Raw genomic sequence first — 23,099 nt, forward strand, 5'->3', positions numbered from 1 at the left:
TGAGGATAAAGATGATGACTTTATCTGATTCCTAAAGCTAAAACATTCCTGAGCTGTGTGCTGATAGCAGAGGCAGCGGTTCATGTCTGGTCTTGCTGTTGACTGGCTGCTCTATGTGTTCTCTCCTTCAGACCAACCCTCAGTGTCTTCAGAAAGTCTCTGGAGCTGCGGCCTTCCTGTGAGAGTGAGTTCATCTAGCTTGTTCCTGCAGAGACGGAACGCCGCTGTTAGAAGGGGAGATGAAGCCAGATGGGGTTGCCACAGCAGCACTGGAGCCAATGGAAACACTGGAATCTAATCCAGTAAATGAGGCAGTGCCACCTACAGGACAGGAGCTCAACCCCGCAGCCTCTCCAGTGGAGGAGGAGATGCCGCAGCAGCCTGTCGGAGAGGCGAGTCAGGCTGAGCCGCTGCCAGACCAGCCCAAGGAAACTCCAGCCGCCAAGACTGGCAGCAAGGCCACAGGAGACGTCAAGGCCAAGACTACCAACAAGGTCACGATTAAGACAAAAACCAGCACCACCAGCTTACCCAAGACTTCAGCTGGCCCGCGGTCGACCACATCCCAGAGCCGCATCTCAAATGGCACTTCTAAGCCTCAAACTAACGGCGTGGCTAAGAAGACTACACCTTCTGCAGAAAAAAAGAGTGCCCCGCTCGCCGCACCCTCTAAAAAGACAGCAGCCACCACAGCTGGGGCCTTAGCCCCCAAGAGCACCGCTAAAGTGGGCGAGAAGAAAGCCACAGGGGTTAGTCCATATCTCAGCGGTACAAAGACTTCAACTGGAGGACCAGCAGCCAAAAAGACCCCATCCACCACAGCTAATGGTGTCAAACCGAGCCCCACTGCATCTGCAGCTAAAAAGCACCCAGGTAGGTTGGATATTTTCACACTAATGTCTTCAGAGCGTCTGCTGTTTCACAAACACACAGGTAGTCTAAATGGCCTCCAACACTAATGAGAGCTGTTCATTGTAACGTAATCCTCAGAAAGCTGCACACTGAATGAGTTTAGCTCTTAATGCACACGTGAGAGTGGCTGCTGCTATACTAGAAACACATCTGCCCCCAAATCTTTCTAACAGCATATGACAGAAACATCTGCCTGACCTACATCTGTGACTTACGCCATATGTTTTTATTTTATTGCTATTGTTTTATACTTATTGTCTTTGACCTTTTCTCTCCTGTCACCACCTCTCTGTCCTCCAGCGCCTAAACCTGCCAGCGCTTCTTCCACCAAGACGACTGCCGCCGCTTCAACCAAACCTGATAAACCTCCTGTTTCCAAGACAACCAGGTAGGGCTGGCATTTATTTCCCACTCGTTCATGTGCTAGCACACATGGACTTAGTGTTTGTCGGGCGTGGTCTGTTTGGAAAATACGTGTTTAAAATGTGAGTAAACGTGAAGCTCCTCGATGTGAACCATAAAAGTTTGTTCAAAGACTCCACTTTGCTCCAGGTTCAACAAGGACGCTTGTAAAGATAGAACACACTGAAGGAATGAGGGACAGTGATCCTGCACGCAGAGGGTTGAAGAAAGCAGGCGGAAGTAGGCCAGCAGCAGAACAGGCCTGAAGGATGCCTTGCAGAGTTTGATCAGAGCCAGCATTATTCATTAGAGTGGGACAGAGGTGCAGCCAGAACAAGAGAAAGCTCTCAGTGGTTGTGCGTCCTTAAAGCAAGGCCTTGTTTGTGTTTTCATATGGACTTGTGTTTTGAGTGCAATCAGCATGTGTTTCTCACTTGAGTCACACTGTGTGGGTGATGCTGGACCCTGAGCTGACCTGGCAGAAGGCCAGGAGACGTGGCTGAAGCAGATCATTGTCTGAGACTGTTGTGATCATGATCATACAGAGCCTGAAAGCCTCTTCCTGTAGTTTGTTTTGGAAACACGATGCCTTTTTCCTCTTCCCTGTTACGATGTCTCGTTGGTCTTTAAACACTGCGTTCGAAACCGACTGGATCGTTTGGAGAGAATTACAAAAAAACCCACTCAGAGCAGGATTTGTTATATTTATAGTACATAAAAATATCAAGTTTGTATTTTAACTCGCACAATAGGTAAAGATATTTAGGCTGTTATTAATCAAACGTAACATTTGCCTGTTTGTTTTTCAAAACTCAATAATCAACTTGTTGCACCTGTTGCTGTTTGCAGGTCATTTCTGATCTTTGGGAAGTTGCTACCTGCAGATTCCAGTTTCTAACTTTATATTTGAAATATTCATTTAAAAAATAGTTCTAACTTCTAGGTAAATTTACTTTTCATTCAACTTCTATTTATACAGGTTAGTTCCCATAGTGCCTCAGGGACTCATTTACAAGAGAGACCTGTTAAAGTTACTTACCATACTTGCCGCCGTACACGTTGCATCAGTCCAAATATGTCTAATAAAGTGGAAAAAACATAAATATGTCACTTCGCCGTATAAGTCGCATCTATTATGCGTCACTGCTGATGCTTCGCGTTTGTTCGTCCCCGCGGACAACCTGGAAATGTGGAAAAAACAATTATTTGTTTGCTTGAAATTATAGTAACGGTGTGTCTCAGTTGAACTGTTCCTTAATGAATGCACTTTGACGGTCAAATCAGCTGCATTTTCAAAAACTGATTCGCAGAAGCGGGAGCACGCAGAGGGAGGACTCGCTGTGCATTTCTTCGAAATTTAACAAGATAAGCACCTAAATCAATTATTTGTTTGCGCAACATTATAGTAAAGGTGTGTCTCAGTCTAACTTTTCCTTAATGAATGCACTTTAATGGTCAAATCAGCTGCATTTCATCTGGGCAGAGCAGCAAAATGCAGCTGATTTGACGTTTGCTCCAGAAGTTCCAGAGAGAGATGAAGGTGACTGATGTGGCAAGTCAAGTGTCTCATTAATAGCCACGTTTACCTATTAATGAGACACTTGGCTTAGTTGCCATATTAGTTGAGGGCCCTCTAGTGGCTGAAAATGGTAGTGTTCAATATTTTCCATGTCAGAATGAATGAAATTGTCAGATCTCAGCCAAAAATTGGTTTATAAATATGGACTAAAAATGTATATTAGTAGCTTCGCTGTATAAGTCGCAGGACTTGCAAATTTATGCAAAGATGCGACTTATACAGCGAAAAATACGGTACATTACTTGAGCAGAGGCAAGTTTATATAGCTGGATGCATGGCAAATTACAGCTAGAATTATAATCATTATATAACTTTTCACAGTTTTCTCCTGCTTGCAAACATGTCTTTAAAAATAACCAGATTTATTTAAACTGTGTCACTATAAAACTAATCAGCATATGTTCATGTACACCACTTTGTTTACAAACAATCCTCTATGTAAGACAAATGGATCATTTCAGATCATCCACGTCTGCAGGCAGGGCGCTCGGTTCTGTTGACAGGGCGGGGCGCCCTCTAAGGATAATGGAAGGAGAAACAGTATACCAACATGTAACTCCTCCAATCCACACTAACTGCTCAGTCGTCATGAGCTAGATGTTTTAGATCCACACTCACTCTCTCATTGTGCCTGTTGTAGCAGCTGGATTGTGGAGATTAAACTCAGATTACAGCTTTAGCTGATGTGCAAACATCTCATTAAGCAGAATTGAACAACGTCACGCCGGTAATCTCCTGTGCAGTGAAGCACGCTCACATCTATGAACTATGCCGGTGTTTTAATCCATAACTACTAACAGGATCAACGTTGTGTCACTAAGTCCAGTTATGTTGTGATAATTCCAATCTCTCAGACTATCAGTTTGTGTAAATTAGTCCTCTGCCTTGCAGATGGTTAGAACCAGAGGACCTCTAAAGGCTATTTAAGGGACATGGTCTCTGGTCCTCTGGTTAATTAAAGATGTTCAGTGAAATTGAAGTATAATAGAAACTTGCATTATTTTGTATTTGATTTATTAGATTATTATGTAAATTTAACAAGAGATTAGAGTCAAGCCAAGCCGACTTAATCACTTTAAAGAAGAAAACAGTTTCACGAGCTTCCCTGAAAGAAACTACTGATGATAGGCTCTGGTTACAACACACACCCCTGAAGGCACGTTCAGTGCAGTGTGTGTGTGTTCACGTCAGTGTTTGGATCCTGCCATGCGCTCTGACAGGGCCATAAATTTGAGCTTTAATGAGATTTTGTCCTTTACCGCCCTCGCTCTGTTGTTAATTTCTGCCTGTTATCTATCAGCCAACTGGAGGAGAGCTGCGTGTCTCTGTTTACTCAGCCCTCCTCTAAAAGCTCAGCTGATTTAATTCCACTTAAAGCAGGTTCCAGTTATCGGACAAATGAAAGTGCTGGGCCCGGACTGGCTCTCTAAGTTAAATCAATCCAGTGTTTCTCCTCTTTAAGTCTTAGCCGGATGGATTTAAGTTTGGAGCAGCGATTGATTTTTTCTTTTTAAACAAATGTATCTTTTGTGCATTTAAAGCCAACACAAAAGGACGCTCCATTTTTGTAGCTGAAGCTTTTTCTCTCAAACTGGCCTCTTCATTGCGTTTCATTTACCTACTAAAACAGTAATGAAGGTCAATAAAGGTGTCAGAGACGTGTTTAAAGTGACGCATCGTGCCGTTTCTGGACTAATAACAGTTAATACGAAGCACGTGTGCAAATATGCAACACGTTCTGACTTTTACATGTAAGTTCAAAGCCAACTCCTCTCCGTGTAAGCAACTTCCAAAAGAACTGGCACCACATGCTGCCTTTGCTGTAAAGAAGCTGTTTAGCGGGGACATGTGGCACTCATGGGTGCACGAGCAGCCAGTTACAATGCAGAGCATGTGTTCAGCATTTGGTGGCACAATACTAAGCATGATGGGAAGGAATATACGCTGACATGCTGGACATGTGGTCCATGTGCACGAGACTCTGAGCTTTCCCTGCCTGCACTTCTTCTGTCTCTGGATTCAAAATGGTTGCAACAGAGATGAACGCTGCATCAATGAATAAGTTATTTGAGTCCCACCTGAACTCCATCACTCGTGTTTGTCGTGTGTGTTCGGGTTCTTCATGACACGAGTGAGAGACAGGAAGGTGCGCCGCACCCCGCTGTAGATCACAGGAAAGAACGAGAGTGTTCAGATTTTAATGCTCAAACGTAGCTGCCAGTGTCACCACATTAGTCATGCTGTGTTTCACCCTGATGGTCCCCCGGGGGCGATACATTTTTATTGGATCAGATTAAATGCAGCCCTGAGTGATCCAACAAATTGCAGCTGATGTAATGGTCGGGTAAGAAGGAGCCTTGTTTCAGGCACCGTTCAGCAGCCCAGCATCAAACTGGGGACATGTTGCGCAGGCTGTAAATCTTCTGTCCTGCTCCGGGTGTGGTTGATGACTCCACGATGCAGTCTTCTGCTGGCATGATCGCACCGGGGTGCAGCCAAAGAGCCAATTACTGAATGGATTTGATTGGAATGGGTTGGAGAGAGACGGGGGGAGGCGCACGTCTGGCTGTGAGGAAAAAGATATTTGTAGGGGTTTCAGTCAGGCCTCAGACATGGCAGCTGTGTGATCATTTAAAAGTGGCTTTGTGGGGAAAATACTGACTCAAAACCAGACTGCCATTATTTTTTATTCACTTAAGAAAAGAACTCCTGCCATTTCTAAACAGAAACATTTAAACATTTATCAGAATGTGATTTTATTTGTACACCAGCTTGTGCTTTTATGTTGCATTGTGTTGCTGCAGACACTGCTGTGGCCTGAGGCTCAAACAACCAGTCTCAGGTGGCTCCGTCTGCCCCACAATAAAAGCTTAATAAAAAGAAGACAGTAATAACAGCATCACTCAGTCAGTCGGTGGAAAAACGATCCTGTCTCCATATTTGTACCGTTTAATTAATGCGTCGTCATCTTTAATTTGCTGCTCATCTTAAAAGCATGGAGTTCCTCTTGACTGTAATCGTCCATCTCTACTGCAGAGAAGATGTCTGCTTTGTGTTTCCTCTCCTCCTACTTGTCTACCCTCTTTTACAAGTCCCATTATTTCAGCTGACGCCTGTGCTTTGTTGGATTGCAACCAAAACCCCCAGCAGGCAGCCATGTTTAAACACACGTCTTGTTATTGAGGACATCACATCTGCAATGAAATTAGAATGTTTTCGTCGACCCTAACGTGACCATCGCAGTCTTCAGAGTTTGTACTGCATGCGTCAGTGCGCCTGTAGCAACAACGAACCCTCTTCTGATGTTTCAGCTCAGTTTCATTTCTGGGCTTTCTGTTCAACATCAGCCTTCAGCCTGATTTACAGTGTTTGTCCCAGCGAGGCCTGTGGTGAAGCCTAAACGATGAGCACGGCTTCTCTCCTTTAATACGAGCAGCTCGTTGGGTTAAATATGGATCCATCGTTTGAACAACACATTCCTAGAGGTTTCTCAGTTATTCAGCTGAAAGACGTCAGTGACAGGATGAAGCATCACTCGTTCTGACTTCAGCACCAAGTTGTGTTAAACTGCTTCTGAGCAAACCCAGCTCTTTAGTTCCATATTTTTCTCCTTATAAGTCACAGTTTTTTACATAATTTACATGCCCTGCGACTTATGAAGCAACATATTTATGGATTTTTCCCACATTTATAAACCAATTTTTAGCTGATATGACCGTGTGAAAATATTGAACACTACCATTTTCAGCTGTTAGATAGCAGTCGAGTTGTATGGCATGCCGTTGTGTCATGTAATAGGTAAAAGTGGCTATTAATGACACAATCGGCTTTCCTTATGTGCCACTGTCGTCTGCCTGGAGCAACCGTCAAATCAGCTTCATTTCGCTGCGCCGCCCCGGTGAAATGCAGCTGATTTGACCACTGAAGTGCATTTATTAAGTAAAAGTTCAACTGAGACACACGTTTACTATAAAGTCGAGTAAACAAATAATTGTTTTAGGTGCTTATCTTGTTAAATTTTGAAAAAAATGCACAGTGAGTCACCCTCTGCACGTTCATGTTTCCTCGTATCGGCTTTTGAAAATTCAGCTGATTTGACCGTCAAAGTGCATTTGTTAAGGAAAAGTTAGACTCTTTACTATAATTTCGAGCAAACAAATAATTGTTTTTAAGTGTTAATCTTGTTAAAGTCCTCCCGTGCACGCCCTGGTGGCCGCTATTTGGCAGCCAATCGATTTCTGGCACAACACCGGCCCACATTTCTGGGTTGTCAGCGGTGATGCATAATAGATGTGGTGTATACGGCGAAGCAACGTATTTATGGGTTTTTCCACTTTATTAGACATATTTGGACTGATGCAACTTATAAGGTGGTGTGACATTTACGGCAGAAAATACAGTAATCAGGACAAACCACTGATTTTAAATAGTTTGGGTGGTGCGCGTGGTTAAAGCTTGACGGAGCTTTCCAAATTCCAGTCATTGCCTGGAGTAAGACTTAATTTGAAAGAAGTCATTTATGCTGTAGAAGCAAGGAGAATTTGTGGATGGTAGTATTATGTTTCACTGGGACGTGGCTGCAGGAACATCACACCTCTCCACCTGGTTTCTGCAACATACGAGCAGACAGAAACTGAAAAAAAAACAAGGTGGAGGACTTTCAGTGGTTGTAAACAACACATGGTGTAATCCTGGATGTGTTTTTGTAAAGATGATCCATTCCAGGGTCATTTAACTGTTTACTTTGACTTTGAGGCCCTGTCATGTATAAAGAACATTTTTCTTATTTTTGGTATTATGATCAGATCATTCTAATCTAAAGCTGCACTCCACTTCCTAAAGTATATATATATTTGTATTGGTTGATATTTATGTTTGAATTATTAAAATGTCAGTTCATTTAATTCATATTATGGGCTCAGATTTTTCATCTTGCTTTTTGTGTATCAGTTTGTCTTCGTTCCTTTGAATGAGCGCTTCCATTATTTATAACAACGTGCGGCTGATTTAACTAAGTATAGCAAATCAAGCAGTAAGTTTCTACAGATCTAAACCATTGAGTTATTTTTTAAAAATTGACTTGAACCTGTTGTTTTGGTTTATTCTTTGTGAATGACTTACTTTCCAGATGTTAAAACCATTGTGCCTTTTTTTAGATGATCTGTATTCCTTTCATCACACAATTAGGAATGTTCTCTGAAAATCCCATTAGTAATCGTCACCTCTAATGCCAGGCTTTCCTGTCATTCTTATGCACTCATTCAACATGGCAAACGCTCAGAAAGTATTTTCACTTTGAGTCTAAAATGTTACATCTTAGAAATCCATGGTCATGAAGAGGATCAATAACAAGAGCAGGAACAAGAATGATGGATTACTGCAGGCACGAGGCGATCACATAATCTGGCAGGGAGGCAGAGACTGGCTAGTGCAGCGCACAGGTGCAGCTGGAGGGAAACTGGGAGTGGCACAGGTGAGCTGAGTGGAGGAGTTTAGGACAAGCAGAAAATACATAAACATGGGCCTGGCTCGGCCTGAAACATGAATCTTTACAGTTAAATTATATTTTCTTATCAGCTGCTTTAATGGTGATGGGACTTCAGTAAGAAAAGAGACAGAGAGGTTTCTCTTGTTACTAATCTGGCTAATTTACATCTGAATTAGTCTTCAATTCATCTCAAATGTAGACCAGTGCATCACAAATGTGTGCACCACTTGTTTTTCATTGCCACGTTTATAAATCTAAAGAAGCTCTGACTTTATAACGATGTTAACAAATGTCCAAAGCAGCAAATCCTGAACTGAAGGATGTGGATCAAGCTTAAGACCTGATCTGAGCTCCTGAAACCACCACACCCTTGTTTGTTTCCACCCATCGCTGTATTTTATTTTGTTTCACAAACAGCACTCCAGTCGCGTTGCCAGGTTGAGCGCAGCACACACATGGTTTCATTACCCTCACACAATGAGTGTCCTTTTAACAGCACCTGTGTCCAGCTGAGGGGGGCTGGAGATGTTATTTTTGCTCTCCTCTCAGTAGATATATCAACTTAGTCCCAGCCATCTTCTTCCACCTTCCTCCCTGTTCTCTTTCTGCCAGAACTAACTCGGTTCTTTATTTAGAAACATGCAGTTACTGCAGTGTGGGCCCGGGAGACTGCACGCCCCAGACTTGTCAGAACTACTAGATGTAGGTTATTTCGCTCAGACCTGACATAAAAGCCAGATGGAGCAGGCAGAAAGGGTGATGCATGCTGCCCCAAGTGTCATTTTTGTGTGGGTCCAACCAGAGGAGGGGGACAGGGTTGAGTCAGGGTTAGGAAGCCTCCCTCGGGTCTGTTGTGACTCATCTTTCAGACGGCTTTACCCCGTCTCTCAGGGGAGTGTCACCGTGCTGAGGGACAGCAAACTGGCTCTTGTTCTGCTGTTAACCAGTGTTTCAGAGGCTGTTTATTAAAAAAGTACATATCCACCTGACATTTTGCTTTATTTATATCTTATTACAGTTTTTTTCTACGTTAATGTCCCCTCAAACTTACTTTAAATATGTCTGCTGTGCCAACTCTGGGAGCAGCTCGGCTCTAACCTTTTTGTTTGTTGTATGTTTTCAGGCCCACAGTCAGCACAGCAGCGTCGTCTCGCCCTGCTACTGGCTCATCTCACACAGCGAGCACAACCAAGAACTCCACAGCTGCATCCAAAACGGCCGCCCCTAAAACGACCTCCATCACGGCTAAACCCCCAACTCCCAAATCAACGACCACTGCACCCTCTGGTGGCAAAACTCCAGTATCACAAACATCAAGGAACACGACTCCCGTGAAAAAAGGTGCAAAAGACTCATTCAGCTCTTGAATAAAATCAGACATGTTGTGTCAGAAGTGATCAAATGAAACCGCACAGCAACTAGAAGCAAAAATAAAATGCACACAAAGCCTCGTCGTACACGTGCATTTTTAAACCCAGAGGAGCAGAAAGCTCAGAGCACCAAGAGTTCAGAGTTCTACAGGTGCATAAAATTAGAATATCACGAAAAAGTTTATATATTTCAGTAATTCCATTCAGAAAGTGAAACTTGTATATTGTATTCATTCATTACACACAGCCTGATATATTTCAAATGTTTATTTATTTTAATGTTGATGATTATAACTGACAACTAATGGAAACCCCAAATTCAGAATCTCAGAAAATTAGAATATTACTTAAGACCAATAAAAAAAGGATTTTTAGAAATGTTTGCCAACTGAAAAGTATGAACATGAAAAGTGTGAACATGTACAGCACTCAGTACTTAGTTGTTGCTCCTTTTGCCTGGATTACTGCAGCAATGCGGCGTGGCATGGAGTGGACCAGTCTGTGTCACTGCTCAGGTGTTCTGAGAGCGCAGGTTCCTCTGATAGTGGCCTTCAGCTCTTCTGAATTGTTGGGTCTGGTGTATCACATCTTCCTCTTCACAATACCCTATAGATTTTCTATGGGGTTAAGGTCAGGCGAGTTTACTGGCCAATTAAGAACAGGGATACCATGGTCCTTAAACCAGGTACTGGTAACTTTGGCACTGTGTGCAGGTGCCAAGTCCTGTTGGAAAATGAAATCTGCATCTCCATAAAATTGGTCAGCAGCAGAAAGCAGGAAATGCTCTAAAACTTCCTGGTAGATGGCTGCGTTGACCTTGGACCTCAGAAAACACAGTGGACCAACACCAGCAGATGACATGGCCCCCAAACCATCACTGTGGAAACTTGACACTGGACCTCAAGCAACATGGATTCTGTGCCTCTTCTCTCTTCCTCCAGACTCTGGGACCTTGATTTCCAAAGGAAATGCAAAATTTACTTTCATCAAAGAACATAACTTTGGACCACTCAGCAGCAGTCCAGTCCTTTTTGTCTTTAGCCCAGGAGAGACACTTCTGACGCCGTCTCTTGTTCACGAGTGGCTTAACACAAGGACTGTGACAGCTGAACCCCTTGTCTTGCATACTTCTGTGCGTGGTGGTTCTTGAAGCACTGACTTTAGCTGTAGTCAACTCTTTGTGAATCTCCCCCACCTTTTGGAATGGGTTTTGTTTCACAATCCTCTCCAGGGTGCAGTTATCCCTAGTGCTTGTACACTTTTTTTTCTACCACATCTTTTCCTTCCCTTCACCTCTCTTAATGTGCTTGGACACAGAGCTCTGTGAACAGCCAGCTTCTTTAGCAATGACCTTTTGTGTCTTGCCCTCCTTGTGCAAAGTGTCAATGGTCGTCTTTTGGGCAACTGTCAAGTCAGCAGTCTTCCCCATGATTGTGCAGCCTACAGAACTAGACTGAGAGACCATTTAAAGGCCATTGCGTTTTGAGTTAATTAACTAATTAGAGTGTGGCACCAGGTGTCTTCAATATTGAAGCTTTTCACAATATTCTAATTTTCTGAGATACTGAATATGAGGTTTTCATTAGTTGTCAGTTATAATCATCAACATTAAAATAAATAAACATTTGAAATATATCAGTCTGTGTGTAATGAATGAATATAATAAACAAGTTTCACTTTTTGAATGGAATTACTGAAATAAATCAACTTTTTCACGATATTCTAATTTTATGACCAGCACCTGTAAGTGCAAAGACAGCAAAAATTCATTTTCACTTTTTTAGTTACTTGGTACTGCACATGTTTAATTTACCATTTATCAGAACACAAAAGTTTAAACCTTATTTGTTACCATGTTAACTGTGTTTTTCTGTTCTATGTTCATGTAGATCTTACCAAACCAGCCACACCAGCAGGTAAAAAGCCTGCAGACTCCCCCCTTTCTCGTCCTTCTCCCACAACAAAGCCAGCTAAAGCTGAGACCCCCAAACCGTCTTTAAAAACCAATGTTGCCACCAAAAAACCTACTACACCTAAGGCTGCAGAAACAAAGACACCAAGTCGCCCCAAAACACAAGAGAGTAAGTCCACGCCTTCCAAGGATGCCTCCAAGACGCCTACCACAAAAACAACTAAGACCCCAAGCTCTAAGAAGACGGTGGGAAGTAGCACCCCAACTCCTGTGAAACGGGCCCCCAAAGCAGCAACACCCGCTGAGCCTGGGAAAGAAGTTGCTGCTGCTGCTGTAGCAGTAGCTGCTGCAACCATCGCAACTGCAGCTTCTGTCGCTGCAGCACCAGAGGAGCCCCATGCAGAGGAAGCTGCACCATCCGCTGCTATTCCTGTGGTGGTGCCAGAACAAACACCAGAGCCCACAGTCCAACTAGTGTCAGAACCAGTGTGTGAGCCAGTACAAGACCTCCAACAGCCACCAGTATCCCAGCCCTTGCAGGCAACTACACCCGAGCCCATGCGGGTACCTACACCAGAGCTCGTGAGAGTACCTACACCCGAACCCATGCGGATACCTACACCAGAGCCCATGCGGGTACCTACACCAGAGCCCGTGAGAGTACCTACACCCGAACCCATGCGGGTACCTACACCAGAGCCCATGCGGGTACCTACACCAGAGCCTATGCGGGTACCTACACCCGAGCCCATGCGGGTACCTACACCAGAGCCTATGCGGGTACCTACACCCGAACCCATGCAGGTACCTACACCAGAGCCCGTGCGGGTACCTACACCCGAGCCCATGCGGGTACCTACACCAGAGCCCGTGCGGGTACCTACACCCGAGATGATTCAAGTACCATCACTTGCGCCCATGTGGGAACCAGTAATCCAACCCGTACATGAGCCAAGTTCAGTCCAAGTACTAGAATCTTCTCCTGAGCCTCGGGTCAAAATGTTTGAGCCGTCAGCACAGACAGAACCAGAACCTGAGCTGGCCTCTAGTGTTCAAATATCCACACGGACTGAGCCCCTCAAGTTGGAAGACGACAGCTCGGTTCCGTCTTTGGGAACTACAGTCATGTCTCCTCCTTGCTCCCCACCAGGTCTGGCCTCTCCTGTCAGAGAACCACAGAACTCTCTTCTAGAGATGGATGCCCAGTTTGATCCCTGGGACAGGAACCAAGCTTGTGCTGAGCTTCCTTCCAAAAGTTCAGACAGCTTTATGAGATTTCAGGCAGAAGAGGAGAAAGAAAATAAAAGCTATGGCATTCAGGGGGAGGAGGAGGAGGAGGAAGAAGAAGAAGACGAAGACGATAAAGAAAACATGTTTCTGCCTACCTCCACAGCTTCAGGAGTCCAGTTAGGTGCTTCACCTCTGGATCATTTCACCCATGGAGACCTGGTCCCACCTCAAGTGAAGGAGGAGGCAGTGGAAAAGGCTGATGAGGAGATCAATGAGGATGATGATGATGAGGAGGAGGAGGATGAAGAAGACGAAGAACAAAAGAGACCGGACCACCATCTTTCATCCCTGATCACTGACATGAGCACATCTCAGCCCTCTGATGAAATTCCAGTGCGTTCGTCAGCGTTTGGTGGTTCTGCAGGGTGGCCCGGGGACGACCTGCTGTCTGGGATGGACTCTGAGGACGTGAGCAGCTGCACGAGCAGCCGGCAGCAGGGGGTCTCGGACCTCAGCAGCACCCAGCACACAGCCATCCTGGAGGGCACCCAGAGCTCAGACGCCTTGATCGACTCTAGTTTCAGAGGCTCAGAGGGAGATGGAAACCTCATGGGCTCTCCAAACGTGGAAACTATCGCCAATGAGGAAGAGGAGGATGATGATGAAGAGGATGACCGAGTGGATGATATCGACATGAGCTCAGAGCAAGTAGAGGAACATCACACCATGTTCCAGAAGCAGGACGAGGAGGAGGATGACGATGTGGAGATGCACAGTGAAGGAGTAACAGGAAGCTGTGAGAACGTAGATGAAGACTTTAATCATGAAGAACATGCGGACCACCTTAGTTGCTCTGGTCCTCCACCTTGTGCCCCCCCTGCCTCCTCCTGGGGTCACACAAACCCTTTCTGTGATACCTGGGCTCAGCCAGCCTCGCTGCTCCCTGCCTCCTCACCCAGCCCCACATCTGACCCTGACGCCGCCGAGTCTGAGACCCCCACCCAGTCTCCTGCACAGGCTCGTGTAGACCTCACTGCCCCCTCCTTCCCCCCGCAGTCGGAGCAGGCACCCCACCAGCTTCACTCTGAGGAGGTGAAGGTCTCCGCTCCCGAGGAAGCTCACGACCTGCTCGCTGCCCCTGCTGTCGGCATGTCCCAGTCCAGCACTCTGAGCGGCACCGCCCTGGCCGCCCTCAGCAGCAGCGAGACGAGCACGCCCGAGGACCTCCGCGATTACGACAGCAGCTCCGGGGTGGAGTCCCACTCTGACAAACAGCAGACCCCCATCCCTGCTTCAGTCCAGCCTGACATGGAGCAGGACCTGGGCATTCATTTAGAGAAAGGTGATGGAGAGGAGGAGGAGGCTGAGACGCTTCCTGCTGACGAAGTCCTAGGAACAGGACCTCCAACTGCTCCTGCGTCCGACCCTTCCTCTCCCTCCACCTCGGGCGATGAGGCCAGCGACACAGAGGGCGAGATCCAAATCAACGACCCAGAAGCACCGGTTCTGATGGATGAGAGGGTGGGATTTGAAAGCCCCCCTCCATCCTGTAGCCTGACTGCTCTTGAGGAGGATGAGGAGGCAGGGGATACAGCAGGTGGAGAGGGTGAAGAAGATGGAGGTGGAGCCACCCCTCAGTCAGCCAACTCTGTGGCGTCGTATGGCTTCGACTGCACCATGTCCAACTCCAACGCTCACTCCATGGCTGAGAGCTGCGGAAAGAGCCCCGGGATCTTCTCCCTGGAGAACGAGGAGCAGCTGCCAGAGGAGGCCAAGGACCCCTCCCTTATCAAGGAGCTGACCCTTCCATCTACAGCTGCTGCTGCCCAGGGTGAAGACCTGCTGGGAAACCCTGTGGACCTGATCCCTTTGGGCCACCCAGAAGATAAGTACCCCAGTCTAGATCACTATATGCTTGGAGGCAAGATCGCAGGAGAACACCTGGAGGAGTTTGATCCACTGGAGGGCAGCCAGCACCTCGGGGGTCTGGAATCCGAAGACCCCGATGACAACCAGCCTCCCTACTACTCCACCATATGTGATAAGACTGATAGTTTTCTGGAAGGTAACGTATAAGTCCCTTCTATAATCCCTGGAATGCACCTTTTTTCCTGCAACCCTCCCCGTTTCCCCACATTGTTTGTTTCTCTCCAGTCGGGTTAGATGTCTTAGAGAAAAAAGGAGAGCAAGATATTAGAGAGAAGTTTTTAAAAATGAACGAAGGAGATGGGGAAAAAACGACTGTAGCAATTTTTAAATGAAGCCCTCCGTTTTCTTACTGTTCTGGTTCTGAGTGTGTGGCTAAAACAGCAGCTTTTTCTAGTTCTGCATATTCTGTTGCCCCTGATGGGGGGGGGGGGGGGGGTATTATTGACTCACTGGTCCAACGTGACCGGGCCTTTACACCGAAAAACAACAAAGGAAGAAAAAAGAAACTGATGAAATGAAACGGACTCATTGTGTATTTATCCTGCTGTTTTTATCGAACAATTGTCTGCGATTTTTATTTTTGGTTGGTTGTTTTTTTGTTGTTTTCTGTTAAACACGGTCCTCTTACCCTGTGTACACACTCCATGTTCCACATCATAGCGATAGTCACACGTTTCTTTCTACAATGTTCTTGTTGCAAGACTTTTAGCTATCAGAACTACAGGTTATGTATTAACGGTTAGGTGTGGGAGGATTAGATGTAGGGCTGACCCAAATGTCTCAAAGCTTCAAAGATTGTTGCCATGGTAACTGATGCTCAAATTAGGACCGTAAACTGGGATCAAACTCATTTAATGGTCAGAATGACCTGTATAAACAGTTACAACTACACTATCAAGATGTTGGAAAGTGTCTGGGCACCGTCTATGATCTGGAATAGCGTAAAAATGTGTGAGGGGAAAATTAATTTATTTAATTAAATAAATTAATGAACAACTATACAAAGTTTGTCCGGAATGTTTTGACAAATTCACGTTTTAAATCTAAAAGTTTCACCAAAACTTTGAAGCCTTAGCAGTGGTATTTGGGACAGTTCTAATTAGATTACCGTTGTTTGTTGCTTCGAAACGGTTTTGCGCTCTTTGCATAGGTTGATAATAAAAAGTGCACACACGTACGGTTTGTGTTTCAGGCTTTTGTTTTCAAGTGGCTCCGCTTTTTGTTTCAGAACCGTTGAATAACTAGCCTATTATTTAATGAAACGCTGCGTAATCCTACAGTTGAGCTCTACACGCTCGAGTTTTTCATTAGCCAGCTTTTGGTTTACTATTTGAACAGTATATTGCATGTTTAACTAACAAAACAAAAAAAGACTGTACTACTTCCTGCTATTTGAAACAGTTCTACAGTAGACGTGTTCAGAGTTGAATGGTTCACACTAGGATATCTTTCAAAATTCCATTAAAACATTGTTGCAAGGCATTCTGTTCCTGTTTCTTACTTTCCCTGCGGATCCTGCATGCCTCAACGTATTGTCCTCGTGTTCCAGTGGTTGTGTGTGTTTATGCTGTTTGTTTATGCAACAATACGCCCCTCAACATCCCCTCTTCTTCACGATGGGATATACATTAAACAGGAAGTGATGCAACATTATGCACATGCAGTTTTGGTCTGATTGAAAAGATAATCCAGGTGGTACCAGTCATGGATCTGACATGCTCTAACATCCTTTTTTTTAAATTGACATACTTAAATAAGGGGTGTGTCCTTGTCTTTTACTTTAACCCCAGTAGTCGGTTCAGTTGTGCCACTGTGTCGTTGGTAAGTGCAGCTCCACTCGGCTCTTCTTGGTTATTGTCAGGTGACTTGTCCCTACAGTGGAGGCTCACCTGTGTGCCGCTCTGTGAGCGGATCATAACTGGCCTTTTATGTTTGAGCCACTCCGTTCGTTGTGATCCTTAATCGCTCTGTAATTGGACTTGAATTTCGTTATCTTGTCCTGGCACTGCTTATAGTCCGGGTGTAGCCATGCTGCACCATCATCTCTGATATCTCTCAGTAGGGATGCACAATATTATCGGCATGGTATCGGTATCGACCGATATTAGCGTTAAATTTCAATATCGGCCATTCCATGAAAATAACTCGCTGATATATTTTGCCAGCAGCGGCAGCACAACGTGATGACGTCACGTGCACCTACCTGATCTCACAGCAGAGAGGAAAATTCAAAATGTCAGCCATGTGGAAGTTTTATTTTTCGTTGGTGAGAATGTCGGATTCTGAAGATTTCTGGACTACGTTGAGCCTCGCTACATCGTCCCCAGTCAGAGATATTTTTCCGACGTAACGTTACCCGAGTTACAAGCCGTCATTTCCAACGTCGTTGAGAAGCTCATAGCCGATGGCACGACTTGTTGGGTGAGTTTTACCACAGACATTTGAATGTCAAGTGTTAGCCCCGTTAGCATGATTAGTCTTACGGATGGATAGACAAAAACTATGAATTTAAAAAGTCTGTCCTTCATGCACAGGAGTGCAGAGGAACCGTTAATATAAGTCAAAGTGCTATGCATATCGTATGGCTGTTACTGAATATATGTCACCAGCTCTTACAGCTGTTGCACAATTTTTGTAGCAAATAATACTAAATAAGAGGAATACGTTCTGACAAAAGAACGTATATAAAATATCAGCATTGGTTATTGGTGAAATAAATTTTAACATATCGGCATATCAGCCAAAAATCCAATACTGTGCATCCCTATTTCTCAGTTAATGCGCTCATTTCTTGTGGCGCTGTCCGTCAACACGATGAGGAAGTGGAGGTTCAGATGTAGTTTCCAGTTTTGCTGGGTGGGTCGTCCGGTGACGTAGCTCCACTGACCAATCAGCAGCTGCTGGCTGCTTACGTCAGAATCGGCCCCTCAAAGCGGTCCACTTGGTTCCTCAAACACAGTGCTTCCACAAACCAGGCTGAGTGGGTGTGGGTGCTGGCAGTGGGCAGGCCCTTAACTGGTTGCATTGTGGTGCAGAGCCGATAAGAGTCGATCATGGCAAAGCTTTATTAGAGTGGTGTTCCTGAGCAGAAACGTGTACATTTTTTATTCGTTGCACAGTCACAGCAGAGGTCTGCACACGAAAACCACCATCCACAGAACTCGTGTCTTTACAGAGCATGGAGACTGGACGACCCTGTAGAAACACAACCAGAATGTGGATGGTCTTTGCAGCGTCTTGGCGAGGTCTTCAGGCAGATGAGGGTTAAAGGTTGTAAGAGCATGCACCAAACTTCTGTAATGAGATCTTGGTGCCAGCATGTATGTGGCTGGTCTCACCCCTACATGCAACCTGATTGTCCCCACTCTGCTGTCAAAGTTTCAGGTAAATATTTCAGCAGTCTCAGTGAAATGGCTGTCCAGTTGCTCTCACTGCCTCCAGTAAAACTGTGCCCCACAGTCACCACCCAGCTGCAAAGACCAATCCTTTCCAGACACCATAAATATCAGCCGTCCTTCATTTTCTGGATGCAAAGCAAGAAGCACGTTCTTGTGATCAGACCTGCTGGACGAGGAAAGGAAAAGGGTGGATGAGGTTGCGGTGCACAGAAACCCCCTTCATCTGCACCCTCTCATGCTGCAGAATGCTGTTTTTCTACCATATGTGGATCAAAACCAGTTCCACAGATGGTCATGGAAACAACCTGCTGCAGTTACTTGTGGCTGTAGCGTAGTTCTAACACGGTGTGATGTTCTTGTGCATCTCAGAGCCTTGACACAGTTTAAGTTAGCCATGCCAGGGTGCTACATCTGTAGAAATGTTCTGCTGGCACATGGAGTGTGCAGGAAAAACAATTAGGAGTAAAGTAGCAACGGCACAACTGTCTTCTCACTGAATGTTTTCCAAATTTGCTGCAATCCTGTCACGTTCTAAAAGGTCATGGAGAGCGTGGTGGGGTCAGCATCTGGTGTGAGGGAGGCCTCAGCAATAAAGCAAGCTCCACAGGGTTCATCTGTTTATGTGCTTGTAAAGTTTCTTCATGTTTCTATTGTGTGAAACTTGGCCATGATAAATTTGCCTCCGCCATCACAGTTCATCCTGACCTCCGGAACAGCAGAGTCATGCTCTGCCAAACAGTTTCATTAAACCCTGAACTGGTCAGATCTCGTGCACACAACCCTGTTCAGCTAAACGTTTCTCAGCGTGCAGCTTTGCTGAACCTAGCATCGTTCATTAAGTTAGGGTTTTTCAGTTTGGTCCTGTTTCAACGTGTGTGTATGGTTCAGTACTGTTGATTTGGATGTTTGATGTCTCGCATGCCTGTTACTGTATTCACTTAATATGACCAACGTAATCACATGAACTTCCTCCTTATTTAAGGAAGTGTAACTCTGTGATGAAACAATCGCAGCTAATGCGCCGTGGAGTCACGTGCTGAACCCCGTTCTGTTTGCATCGCACCTTTTTCCTTTTGTCAGTGTTCTCCTTGGCCCCTGTTGTTCCACCTGTTCTTTATGGTGCATGCATCTGTACTGGATGCTCCAAATGATCTGCGCTGTCTCACAGGAGACGAGAAGAGTCCTGCAGCGGATGAAGACCACCAGTGGCACTCACGCTCACAGGAGGACAACTGGAACCAGAATCACACCACCCCAGTCCCAATAGCAAACGGACACTATTTGGCTCTGGTTCCAGGCAACAGGAGACCCATTGACCTGACTTTAGCAGAGCATTTTGCCAAGTTTGCACCTCCTCCACCTTTGGTCAGGAGCAGCGGTGACGCCGGCGGAGAACCAAGGAGGCCGGAGCAGCACCAGGAAGAGCTGCGAGCCGTGCAGCACCGTCAGGAGCAGGAGAGGCAGAAGAGGCAGTGGCTGGAGGAGGAGCGGCTCCGGCTGGAGCAGCAGAAGCAGCTGGAGAAGCAGCGCAGGGAGCTCCTCCAGCTGCAGCTGCAGCAGCAGCAGCAGGAGCACCGCCATCGCCGGCAGGTCCTCCAGTGGCAGCTGGAGCTGGAGCACCAGTACCGCATGCAGCAGAAACAGATCCAGCAGCAGCAGCAGCTGAGGAGGAGCCCGACCGGAGTTATGCTGTCCCCGTCCTCCGGGCTCTGCACCATCTACGAAGCCATGGAAACCAGTGACGAGGAGGACGAGGCAGAGGAGGAGCCAAATAAGAACACTCGGGTGGGGGGTCAGAGGGGCCGAGCCTCCCAGGACTCTCGGCTGCTGCTTCGTCCTGTCCCTCCCCAGGAGCTGGAATGGAACAAGAAGGTGGACATGGTCCAGCAGCTCATCAACCAAACCTTGATGCTCTCTGGTGATGGGGGCTGTCCTCCACTCCTGCTCCTCCCTGTGGGGCCTGGAGGCTCCCTCAGCCCCCTGGAGAGCAGCATGTGGCCCAACCTGCCTCTCCAGTTCAGCACCCCTGCAGCTACGGTCATCTCTGTGAGCAGCTACTCCCCTGACAGCCAGGTCAGCTCTCCACCTGAAGACTGGACGGTGGTGGAGGTGGAGACTCAGCACTGAGCGTCAGAGCTGCAGGAGGAAACACCTGGACCGTTATCAGGTTTATGTTTAAATTTGTGCTGGAAATCAGATTAATGGTTCTCAAATCCAGTCATGGAAAAGAACGTACACCCTTTTTAACACATCCGTCTTTTACCAGGTTCTAAAATGATTCAAATCCGGACCAGGTGAAAACGAACCGCACGTTCCACCGTGTCGATTATTAAAACTCATGAAGCTCTGTAGTTCATGCTCTCTGTAGGATGTAGGAAGGAACGTTTCAGCCAGGAGCTGCTGGTTAACTCACCATCATCAGTGTAGTTTTATCACTTTGTTGGTCTGGAGCGTACATGCGCTTGTTAACACAACGCCAAGCAGGAAAGACATCAGCAATGACCTTAGCAGCTGTTACGGTTAAAGGTGGTTTCCAAACAACTCATTTATTCTACTGAGGGTTTATTCACAAGAGGAAAACATTTAAGACAGTTGCCATTCTTCCCAGGAATGGGCGTCCCGGCAAATTCACCCCAAGGTCAGACCATGCAACGCTTAGATAGATGACAAAGTTACTGACGGGACAAGTGGAAAAAGACTGAACTTGTGGATCTTGTTTGGAAGGTTTGACGAGAGAAAACCTGTTTTCCTTAAAACAGATCATGACACTTGGGTTTGTCAAGTTTCAGCTCAATAAGATGAGACCTAAGTACAGATGTTTACCCATAATGCACAGCGCCATGTTTGATGAAAACCTAACAGCACAAATACACTGTCGAGCATTGTGGAGGAATCATTGGACTTGTTTAGTAGCCACAGGACCTGGCACCTTTAGGCTCTTTCATAGATGGCTGCTCAGACCAGTCTGTCTTTACTCTCCTCTGGACATTCATACGTCCAGCACAGAGGAAACAAGCATGGCGTGGAGCAGAACTCCAACCCATTAAATGTGTGATAGACATTTTCCTCTTATCATTTTCTTAACACGATGAATTAACTCACTTTAGCAGTTCTCGTTGTGGTTAACTGATTTATTTATTTATTTTTTAAACTAAAGACAGAGTTGCTGTGCGTCATCGTCAATCTTCCCTCGATCATGAATCTGTTTAATTTTGCAACCGCCCACAGACCTAGTGCTCCTTGACATCAGCTTGTTTTTTCACACACTTCGCCTCTGTTACTACCTCACTTTGCAGCATAAAGGCGCATTAGTCGTTGGGGGTGGGCTGGCTTGGACCCCCTCGCCGCCTCTGTCCGTTCAGAAATCACTCCGAGGCTGGCTGTCTGGTGGAAGAGCTTTTTGAGTTGACCGTAACTCTTCTCAAAGGATTCTAGAGTCAACTGTGAGAACTGAACGTTGGACCACTCTGGGTCACGATGCAACAGAACAGTGATCACAAACTGCAGCTACTCTACAGCAGAACGGCTCAAAAAAAGAATTGGGCGTTGCGTCGGCCCAGTACAACTCCTGACTGACATTAATCAGCACCTTAAGGGAGCTGTGTCAAAACAAATGTCTTTAGACCTTTCTGAACTGAAGCAACAGTGTAAAGAAGAAGTGGGCCAACAGTCCTCCACAACCATGTGAGAGACCAGTAACGTCAGTCTGAAAACAACTGACTGGTTTTGCTGCTTGACAGGGTTCTAGAAGATGCTGGATCAGGGCCCGGATGTCCATTTTCTCAGGTTTTCTTGTTTTGGCTTTGATTCTGTTTAATACCAACACGGTGGAATCAGATTCTTTTGGTTCAGCTGAGACTAGATTTTAATAAACGTAGAACCTGGTAAGGACCTGATCGTGTCATTAAAGAGGGTGAACTCTCCCATGGCTGATACAGTCGTGTTGTTGTTTTTCTTTTATACAACTCATCTGTAAACATCACATCTCATGTTTAGAACAATTTATTTATAAAGCACCAAGTCACAACAATCTCAGGGCTCTGTACAAAAACATTCACACACATTATGAAGACAGTTAGTAAAAGTTGTCTATCTAAAGAAGCAGCAGATTGAGTTGAATCTTTACTTTGTTGCAGTCTCCCATACTGAGCAAGCACAAAGGTGAGGGTGGGAAGAAACAACTTCCTGTTACCAGGAAGAAACCTCCACCAGAACCAGGCTCAGGACGGGCAGACATCTGCTTCGACTGACGGGTCAGAGAGAACAGGAGAGGGACAGACTAACACAGACTGGGCCAGGTGTGGTTTCTATGGTCCAGGTGTAGTTTCTATGGTCCATGTATAGTTTCTATGGGAAGAAAGACAGAAAAACACATTAGTGACAAATCCAAAAAAAAGGTTAAAAACAAAGCAACCGGTCTTTATTTGTAACTGAGGACGTTTTGCTTCTCATCTGAGGAGCTTTCTCAATTCAAAGAAACGAGGAGTGTGGGATTCAAGTTGTAAAGCAGAGGTGTTCTGTAAGCTTGCATAATGCAGATTGACACATGCAGATTGACCTCTCGCTCTTCATTCACAATAGAGGATCGTTAGGGTTTGTAGCTGTTCACCTACATCTCAGGGATAAGGGACACTCCTTTGAGGACCAGAATGTCCACTTCTTGGACCGAGAGGACAGATGATTTGAGAGGGGAGTGAAGGAAGCCATTTATGTAAAAAGATAGAACCCATCTTCAAACTGAGGAGGGTGTATCAGATTTCAGCTTTCAAAAACTTGTAATGCAGCTTTAGGACTGATTCCCAGCCAGTTTCACACATATCAAGAATGTCAACCATGTGACCAGAGTGGCCCCTCTGGGAGTGGGACTAACTAAGACCCT

At 45.7% G+C, this 23,099-nt stretch overlaps 1 protein-coding gene across 1 annotated transcript in view; it reads left to right on the plus strand.

The window, feature by feature from the left end:
- Nucleotides 1-16,304, plus strand: part of wu:fb95e10 (mucin-5AC) — a 36,164-nt gene extending 19,860 nt beyond the window's left edge. The window contains exons 2-5 of the mRNA XM_037688841.1: nucleotides 132-873; nucleotides 1,213-1,300; nucleotides 9,505-9,722; nucleotides 11,641-16,304. Of these exons, the coding sequence (XP_037544769.1) occupies nucleotides 240-873; nucleotides 1,213-1,300; nucleotides 9,505-9,722; nucleotides 11,641-14,969 (4,269 nt within the window). The 5' untranslated portion in view covers nucleotides 132-239 and the 3' untranslated portion in view covers nucleotides 14,970-16,304. The remainder of the gene's footprint in view (nucleotides 1-131; nucleotides 874-1,212; nucleotides 1,301-9,504; nucleotides 9,723-11,640) is intronic.
- The last annotated feature ends 6,795 nt before the right edge of the window (nucleotides 16,305-23,099 follow it).

Source organism: Nematolebias whitei, chromosome 15, assembly GCF_014905685.2.
Source record: "Nematolebias whitei isolate Nwh7 chromosome 15, NemWhi1, whole genome shotgun sequence".
NCBI lineage: Eukaryota > Metazoa > Chordata > Actinopteri > Cyprinodontiformes > Rivulidae > Nematolebias > Nematolebias whitei.